Source organism: Amborella trichopoda, chromosome 3 (assembly GCF_054954075.1).
Source record: "Amborella trichopoda isolate Santa Cruz 75 chromosome 3, AtrichopodaSantaCruz75HAP2 v2.0, whole genome shotgun sequence".
Lineage (NCBI taxonomy): Eukaryota > Viridiplantae > Streptophyta > Magnoliopsida > Amborellales > Amborellaceae > Amborella > Amborella trichopoda.
The window spans coordinates 1,984,995-1,994,695 of record NC_142338.1 but is presented as its reverse complement, the minus strand read 5'-3'; the positions used below and the strand labels follow the sequence as shown (position 1 = coordinate 1,994,695).

Below are 9,701 nucleotides of genomic sequence, written 5' to 3'. Positions count from 1 at the left end.
AAAAAAATATTATTTTTAAAATTAAATAAAACAATTTAGAATATATATTTGATTTTTTATAACTTTGTAAGAACAATAACTGTATTTTTATAAGTCCAAAAATCACAAATAAAATATCGAGAGATTCATAAAAATTCAAATAATAAAACAAAAATCATTTCAATAATAAAATGAACACAATTAAATTAATATGATGGGAAAATGATCTATATGGTTTAGGAATCAACAATCATGGGGCACTCCACCTTCAACTGTAGACTACAGACCACACTCGCTTTATCAGACCGACTAAATGTTTCCCATGACTCACAGTCCAAGCAGGGGCTCATTAGAAGGTCACCAAAGTCCGGCCGATGAGTAAAGGGATAGCAATCCTAGTATGTGGATTTCAGGTCTTCCCCTAGAGACGAGTTAAGATCACCACGATCTGATGCCACCACAGCTCTATAGCGCATAGGGGTATCTCTCGCACATGTATACGCTTCATCCAAATGTGGATATCTGGCTTTTTCGAACGATTTATCAATATGCATGCCATGTGATGGAACATAGATGAGGTTTTGGCCCCTGTCTTAGTAGGCCACCATCACACATAAGGGTCACACAATCCCTCGGCTCACTCATCCGGGTATGTTATCCGACCTCATCAAGGGCTAACCCATAAACTCTCATCGGTTTGTTCTTCATGCCCAAGTAATATGGGTTTTTTTCAACCGACTGGCCTAGATCGTTAAGCACAGATCGGTATCAGCAGACCATCGTTTGCTTATTATAGTCCACGAGGGACCACACTCCTAGTGAGTTCATGTTCCAGTGTATCATTTCATTTTACAAACACTCGTAACGCCTTTAAAGGCCACATAAACCTAACAATCTCCTAATTGGATATTGCATTTGAATAAATAAGGTCCAATTCAAATGCACTCCCTTGGAGAATTTAAGATACAAATCACATTATAAGTCACTTTAGACACATTTTTGCTTTATATTCATAATCTTGCAACTGAAAACATATCTCAAAATTTGTCAATAATTAAAATAAACCGTCACGAATGACCTAAAAAAAGTTCAGATATTTTATTTTTAAGTTTCACGGTAGTCAAGATCATCAATCTGAATAATTTTAGCTCCAAAATCTTCACATGTTTTTAAAAGAGACAATATTTGAATTATTACATATACCTCTGGATTAGGAATAAGCTTATGACTAGATGGTCGTATTGGTAGGGAGCCATATCTTGACTTCTATCTCGAACTATAAAAAAAATAAATAAAAATAAAATAAAATAAATATATATATATATATGGTAAGTCGATGTATCGAAATTCCTCCAAAATATAGCAGCATAGAACGGATGTTTTGACCGCTATATCAAATAGAAACTTTGGTTCTGCGGGACTACTATATCTTTTTTTAAGTTATTAGATGGCGGTAGCGCGAGAGATATTTTTTTAGCTGAGGCGCTCTTTATCCCGTTTTCAGGCTTCCTGTCCGTCTCTCTCTAATCTGTCAATGGTCTTTCTCTCTCTCATTTGTTCAAGGTGCCTTTCTATCTCTGGCTCTGGACACTGAGAAAACCCACAAAAAAATCTCTGCAAAATTCAGTGAAAATGGGGAGCAATTGGAGGAGGAATCTTGGAAATGTGAGATCGTTCATTGGGAATTCGATGGGTGGTTTAAGAGGGGGAAGTAACCTGGCTTCTTGGGCAGTTGCTTGTACCTTGGCATACTTCCTTTGGGTCAAGCCTGCTCGAGAGCTCAGAAAAGAACAAGAGGTACCATCACATTATTTCTTCATTTTGTGGCCATTTTTTTGCTTGAATCAGTGATGAATTTTGATCCTTCTTTTTATTACCATTTTTTAGTTGAAATTATTTATGAGTTTTGACCAGCTTGGTAAGGATAACTATGCCTGTTATCGCTGATCACTTTGTTTCCTTTCTCATGTATCTTTCTTCTTGAATTTCTATTTTTTGCTTAGTTTTATTGAGACCCACTTATTTTTGAAGTCCATGATACCTTATTAAGTCACTGAGAGATGGAAGAAATTTGGAACTACGAGTAGGTTTCATTATTTGAACCCAGAACATGACTGATATGCGACTTGGGTTTTGCTGAAATTAGCTGAAAATTTACCGGGACCAAGAAACTTACTAGTTATTTTAATTTATTTATTAATTTTTATCATATATCTTTGGTACTGATTTGTTATAACAGTAGACATTGGTTTATGGCTCACCAAATTTCATATGTTTCCTTCAAATTATTTCAGGTTGATGGTTTTTTTCCAATTCATCTTATATAATTTTTGGGGATTCTTAATTTCTTATTTCATGTCCAACTATCATGAACTTTTGGACTTATGCGACGAAAGAAGTGAAAACCTATTTAGTTGTTTTACTTCAATATCTTTTACTTCTGATGTTTATGAAGTATTAATGAAGTTATGCATTGCCCACTTAGGTTTCATATTTTGAAGTGATTTGTGTCATTTGTTTTCTTTCAGTTGACTTGATGTAATGTCTGTGATGTTTCACTTATTGATTGTTATAGGAGAGAGCAGCGCTTGCTGCAAGTTCAGATCCTTATCGATATGTTGAGAAACGAAAACCAATTCCAGACCCTCAGGTATAGCAAAAATTAGAATTTATTTTGTGGTGATTTCATGTTCAATTTCTGCACTTTTGTTAAAAATTGTTGGCTGCTTTATGGGTTTTATTCAGAAAACTGGTTTGATCTATGGGAAAGGGCGCCAAACAGAAAGATCAGAGGGATAATTCACCTTGTGAACACGCTTCTTGGGAGTTGGGTGAAAGGTATTACATTGACCGATTATTCTTTCTGTACAAGTTTTTTTTGGTGGTAAGCTGGGATTCGAACCCGTGCTGATAGTGACTTGTTCTATTTGATCTTGTTAATCTATCTTATACCTTTATGTCTGCTGTATTCAATTGTTATATTGGTGCATCCTGTCTCTGACATTTAAAGGTGTAACTATTCTTGCTTTTATTTTGAATATTGGGATTCTTTATCCATTTATAGAGCTTCTCCATATTGCCTCCTCCTTAGTCATGACTATGTTGATGTGGATTCTTATCTGTATTAATTTCTTCCTTTGCATGAATGTAGCTCAACATTTACTCTACTGTTGTATGAATGTAGATAGTAAATTTCAACTCCAGATGGGTAACCACTTATATGAATGAATATTTTTGGGGTCATTATTTTGTTGTATTTTCCTCATTAACAACCTTGGATCAAGGACATCTCCTTTGAGTCAACCTCCCTAACATTCAAAAGCTAATAGTGAATAATCAAAAGCTCTTGGCCACTTGAAAAGAAAATGGATGACCATCTTGCTGCATCTACTTCCTGCTTCAGTCAACTTGTGTGCTACTTCAAGAAACTTAGCTTGGCTAGTATTCTGGATTTGTGAAATTCATTGAGTCCTTAAGTTCATCTTGCTTCTGCACCTCTTTGGGTTTTTTTTTTTTGTTACAGAATTATACTCCAACTCATGTTGATTTATGTGAGTTGTCACTGCACCACTTCTTTGATATGGGTGTTTCGCTTATCTCATCATCATCATCATCTGAGCTTTATCCCAACTATTTGGGATCGGCTATATGAATACTGTTTCGCTATTATACCCTATCAAGGGTCATACCCTTAATATGACCATAAGTCACCATCTCTTTTCTCATTACCTCCATCCATATTCTTTTGGGCCTTCTCCTTGACCTTTTAGAGCCTTCCACTTGAACCAAATTCCACTTCCTAACCAGTACTGTTCCTATCTTGCACATGGCCAACCCACCTAAGTCTACTTTCCCTTATCTTATCACCTATTGAAGCTACACTTAAATTCCCTCAAATATATTCATTTCGAATTTTATCCTTTATTGTCTTGCCTCTCATCTATCTCAGCATCCTCATCTCAGCTACACTTGATCGTCTAACATTCTGTCCTATAAAGCATGACTGGTCTTACAACTATTTTATATAACTTCTCCTTTAGTTTCATTATTACTCGGCGATCACATAAAACTCCAGATGCACATCTTGACTTCGTCCACCGAACTCTAATTCTATACATGACATCTTTCTCAATCTCTCCGTTCTCTTCGATTATTGACCTAAGATTAAAAATAATCCCTTTTAAGTAATTCTTGGCCATCAATCTTACCTGTTTCTACTTTTATTATTATTAAACTTGTATTCCATATATTTTGTCTTAGTCTGACAAATTTTAAAATCTACATATTCTAGAGCATCCCTCCAAAGTTCTAATTCTGCATTGACCCCACCTCTAGTCTCATCAATTAAAACTATGTCATCCACGAACATATACCACATTACCTCACCTTGTAGGTGCCTAGTTAACTCGTCTATAACCAAACCTAAGAGATAGGGGCTCAACGCTGACCCCTGATGTAGGGCTATTGTCACTGAAAGCTCACTCATCTTTCTACAGTTGTCCTCACACTAGTTGGCGCTCCCTCGTACATATTTCTCACCATGTCAATATAGCCTCTGGAGACTCATTTCGTTGTCCAACTCCCACCAAATTACGTCTCTAGGGACCTATCATATGCTTTCTAAAACAATGAAGGCCATGTCGAGGCCGTTTCCCTTCTCCCAAAACTTTTCATTCAGTTACATAAGTAGGAAAATGGAGAGTTGTTGACCTCCTTGGCATAAAACATAACTGATTTGTGATACACTCGTTTCATGTCGTAGTCGTTGCTAAATTGCTCTCTTCCACAACTTCATAGTGTGGTCGTGAGTTTCATCCCATGATAATTCGTATCTTTTGTTCTTGTCAATAGGTACCACAATGCTTTTTCTTCATTCGTTTAGCATATTCTTTGTTCTCAATACTGGCGGTTTTGCTTATCTATTTTTTTTAAAAAAAAGTAAAGAAAAAATAGAGTTGTTGTCTCTTGCAAGTCTTCTGAGTATGGTATTTGTTAGATTGTGTATGTTCATTATTCTAGTTGTAAGGGTTTGTATCTCCTTTATTTTTTATAGATACTTAATTATCATTTGCATGTCCTCTAGAGATTTATTCCATTTGGCTCAAAGTCATGTTTACCCTTGAGTGCTTCATTCTTAGGTTTGTTGAAACTTATTCTCTTTCATTTCTCTCCTGTTTACATGGTATTGGAGACTTGCTGAACTAAGGTGATAGCATAGTTGTTGGATGCGCCTGAGATTTTTAATTGTTTTAGGAATCGAAATTATGGAATTGCAGCTGGCTAGAATATTCATGTTTAAGGAATCAATGTCTATACAAGGGGAATCACATCGAATGCGATTCCTATTTTATAGGAATCGAGATTCGATCCACATAGAATCGAGATCCCTACATTTATGCAATTGAATTTTCAACCTCTTTGGAATCAAGTTTCTAACCTATTTAGTATCGATCTATATGGAAAGGAGCCTCACAATCTTGCACACTATGTTCTTCGCCTTGTTGTTTTTTTTTTTTTTTTCCTTTTTTCCTTTTTTTGTATTTTGCTTAAATTCACATTGTAACATAGTGTTAGGGTATTACAAGTCCAAACATCAAGCACACACATGGATAGAGAGTGACAGAGATTTTGGCATTAGAAGAGAGTAGATAGCATATTGCATGAATTAAAAAAACACACACATGGATAGAGAGTGATAGAGATTTTGACATTAAATGATAGTCAAAGATCACATATTGCATGTAATGAAAAAATAAAAGATACAATGCTTTTAACACATGTCTTTCATTACATGCTGCTGGGAACATTGTCCAAATAGAGAGAGAGAGAGAGAGAGAGAGAGAGAGAGAGAGACACAGAGAGAGAGACACACACAGATTATCATTCTAAGGCTCACTCTCTGGAATAACATAGGATCGTCGTATAGGGCAACCACAATTTCGTCCTGTATAGTATCCATATGCTCGTATCTGTCTCCCACGATATTCATCTTTATTCGTCTTTCAGAACTCATCATCTGTATCACGAACCAGCCCATGTTCCATATCTGCTGCACCACGTTAAGACCCTTCCACTCACTGCCCAACACTAGGGATGTCAAGGCAACCCTCACTTCCATCAACCTCCTCAAAATAATGCAGTGATAACCAAACCTGATCTTCTTAGTCTTAAGTTCTAGGTTAAAATGGTTGTAAAAAATGTAAAGGCACCTAGTATGGTTATGAATGCACTTTACTACTGCTTTTGCCTACTTGCAATGCTTTCTAATGAAAGCGAAAGATTGGTTTTTCTTATTTTTATCCACAATATCTCTCATGAGAAGACTCAACATATGAGCCAAGCAAGCCGACCAAAAAATATAAGGATGACGGGTTGAATTATGGCACATGCACCTTTGCAATGGCGGCATTGTACAATTAAATAGACTCCATGGCTTTCAAAAGGATCTCTGCAATAAATTGGTTTGACTTTTTGAACTGAAGAGGAGTCAAAACATTCAGGAACATAGCTTTCCCCCACTGATACAGCCATGACATTACCAGTTTTTGACATTACTCCAACCATCTGACACAACCGCAACTCCATAAGTTCTCCGCGCATATCTAATTGCAGCCAATGCCTGATCGGTCCTACTCTCTTTGTCAAACAAGGTTGTTCTAAGCCTTTCATGTTTGGCTGCTACACAGCCTTTTGGAGTGTGATTAGTAGTGTAAACCATTTCCTGAAATCTGGGTCCCTTCGCAACATTGAAAGAAATGCTGTGGGCATAAAAATATTGTGCAACCGCAGCATGTACATCATCTATTGCTTGGACGTTAAACAATTGTGGGATTTTGGCCTTGATTTTGCCCTGCCTTTTTGATATCCGCCGAGAGCACAATCTCATTTCGAATTTGAGCTTTACTCCCATACAAACTCTGTGCTTCATATTCCTCAAATTTTAAAGCGTCTCACTCTTCCTTGGATATATTGGGGTAGCATGATATCTCCTTGGACCCCTCATCAAGGGATGCCCCCAATAGGTGCGCCCGCACACGCACATCTGACCTAGCTTTTCTGCAGTTAAAATTACATGTCCACCTCTTTGTTCCACCAGATAATTTTAACTGGAAATGGTTTACATGAAGGGGCCTCTCCCAAGCTCACCTCTTTGAGGGCCTCTCTCGATCTCTCTCTAGATCAACACCTGAAGTGTATGAGAAATTATGGTATTTTTGGTAAGTACACTTATTCAAATGTAAAAGGTGTATATTTTCTTTTAAAATTGCTATATACAGATTAATAGGTGTTGGAAGTAGGGAGAAAGATATGGTGACTTATGGCCTAACTGAGGGTATGACCCTTGATAAAGAAGAATGGCCGACTAGGATTTATGTAACCGACTCCAAATAGTTGGGAAAAGGCTATGATGATAATGATGATGAAGATGATATACAGATTAATAGGTACAATTACAATTAGGCGTTTCGTAATATAATAAAGCTTAAATTATATATACCATGGTTTGCAATTTTGGTATCTAAATTCATCAAAAAGAAGTTCATTGAGGTTTCAAAGGCCTTTAAAATGGACATGCAATACTGGAAGCAAAATGAAGTGTCTGAGTAACATTGGTGATGACCCTTCTTATTCTTGAGCAGCTTTGTTGACAACTGGATAATGGGTGCACCCTTTGAGTTAACTGTTCTATTAGATGGGGGGTAGTTTTCAGTATCTTATTCTGTATAAGCAGTTGCTATCTAGCCTTATATTATTTATACTTACAAAGTTACTTGTGCACATACCAAGTCTTTCACACTCATTCAGTTCATGCAATAGTGCTGTCTACTTATGGGTTCGAGTAACAGGCTTGGTATAATTGCTTTCGGATCTGTTGAGATGTGAGAATTTATTTTGTTTTCCTTGGCGTATGCACTCATTTCTTGGAAGACAAAAAATCATAACTGTTTCTATGTTCAGTTTGGTGTGAAGTATAGGACTTTATTTTGACATATTTGGATTTCCACTCCTGCAAGAAACAAGCTTCCATGTGGCTCTTTTCCCATGCTATAGCATTCGTGTTATATGGATCCCTTTCAATCAGTTTTTTTTTGAGCAGACAGAACATTGTGCTAGTTTGTGTGTGTGTGTGTGTGAGAGAGAGAGAGAGAGAGAGAGAGAGAGAGAGATAAGCACAAGTTTGAGCTCGCAACCTAAGGGGCACATTAGGAGTTTCAAGTCACCAAGCTATATTGTTGAGTTATTACTGTTATTGCTCCACGTACTGGACAGTGCAGATTGCCCTGTTACTGATCAAATGGCAGGGAGGCAGGCCATTGCAGGAGCCTCTAATGCCTGCCATTTTAAACATACACATGCATGTGCACTGTGCATGCCTACATGCAACTAGGCATCCAGGCACTCATGCATGAATATGATAGTAATCTGAAGTACCAAAAATTGCTGCTTCACAATGATTGGAAATACACAAAAATGGGCATATGTTTGTGTATATATGTGTTTGTGCTTTTTATCCGGGCTACCCAGTGTTGGGTTTGGTGATAATCAACTCACTATATGCATATTTTCTTCTAAAGATTAAGGGTCACCCCTTTGGGGGTTATGAGTTTTGGGTTGATTAACTTTCACTCCTAGAGAGAGAAAGAGTCTCGGTTACTCTTGAAGTTATCTTTCTGGTAGCGGTATGATATTGCGGTGGGAAAGAAGCTATTGATCGACGGTGTGGCTTGATCTGGAGAGCGGTTTAGAAGGGAAGATCGGTGATGGTCTTTTACTGATGTTTAGAGATAAGTATTATCTCTTGTAACCAAAAACTGTAATCTTCATTGTGATAGTGGATTTCTAGTTGTTGAAGCTGTGGATGTAGCCTTATGGGGTCAACCACGTAAATCGTGTGTTGTGGTGGTGTGATGTTTATGTTTTCTTTATTTCTCGCACTCGATTTATAGTTGTATTCATCTACTTCGCGTTTAGCCAATCATATACACGATCTTGGGTGGGATCCCGGTATTTGGGATTCCCCGTTCTGCAAGCTAGGGGTTCCCGAGAACCGTACACCAAATCCATACTATGTTTGGTTTCAAATATCATTAAGTCATGTCACGAGCGAGAGAGAGAGAGAGAGAGAGAGAGAGAGAGAGAGAGAGAGAGAGAGATCTTAAACCTGCATAAATGTGAGTGACCTGATTTTTTTTGCTTTTGCAGAGCTCCTATGGTGCTTGGCTCTTTGGATTTGTAGAGAAACAATGAACAAGGATGTGCAACTGGATGAATTCTTTCTGTATGTCGTATCTCAAGCATATATTTTTTTTTTTGATTTTAGGAACATAGTTTTCAACTTTGAAATCAGAGGTACACAAGAAAATAAGTGGAAGATATCACTTTTGTACACAGGTTTCTATAGGCTTATTTAGTGTTCACTACATTGGTGCTTTTGGTTCAAATTCATTGAAATTTTGGATGTATGACAAATTAACTGCTCATTGAATGAAGTAAAACTCTATGAAATTTTGAATTCAAGTAATGTTGAAAATTTTTAACTTTTCATGAACAGATGTTCGATAATATATATATATATATATATATATGCATATACATACATACATACATACACACAACTCGAAATAGAAAATGGGTGTGGGGTTTGTGACTCCATTTTTATAAGAAGGTGAAGTTACTAGATAATGTTTGTAAATTCATGCTCGATGAAAAATTTGTGTCAG

The 9,701-nt window shown here is 36.9% G+C and overlaps 1 protein-coding gene across 1 annotated transcript; it reads left to right on the top strand.

The window, feature by feature from the left end:
• The first annotated feature begins 1,509 nt into the window (after positions 1-1,509).
• On the top strand, positions 1,510-9,498 carry LOC18439727 (subtilisin-like protease). Its single transcript, XM_006849885.4, has 4 exons — positions 1,510-1,776; positions 2,555-2,629; positions 2,725-2,817; positions 9,184-9,498. The coding sequence occupies exons 1-3, from the start codon at positions 1,612-1,614 to the stop codon at positions 2,776-2,778; spliced, it is 294 nt and encodes a 97-aa protein (XP_006849948.1). The 5' UTR covers positions 1,510-1,611; the 3' UTR covers positions 2,779-2,817; positions 9,184-9,498.
• The last annotated feature ends 203 nt before the right edge of the window (positions 9,499-9,701 follow it).

What these genes read in the sequence shown, in the direction of transcription:
- LOC18439727 (XM_006849885.4), top strand. Translation starts at nt 1,612, where the DNA reads ATGGGGAGCAATTGGAGGAGGAATCTTGGAAATGTGAGATCGTTCATT. An exon ending in AGCTCAGAAAAGAACAAGAG is followed by an intron (nt 1,777 to 2,554) that starts GTACCATCACAT and finishes TGATTGTTATAG; the next exon opens with GAGAGAGCAGCGCTTGCTGC. An exon ending in AACCAATTCCAGACCCTCAG is followed by an intron (nt 2,630 to 2,724) that starts GTATAGCAAAAA and finishes GGTTTTATTCAG; the next exon opens with AAAACTGGTTTGATCTATGG.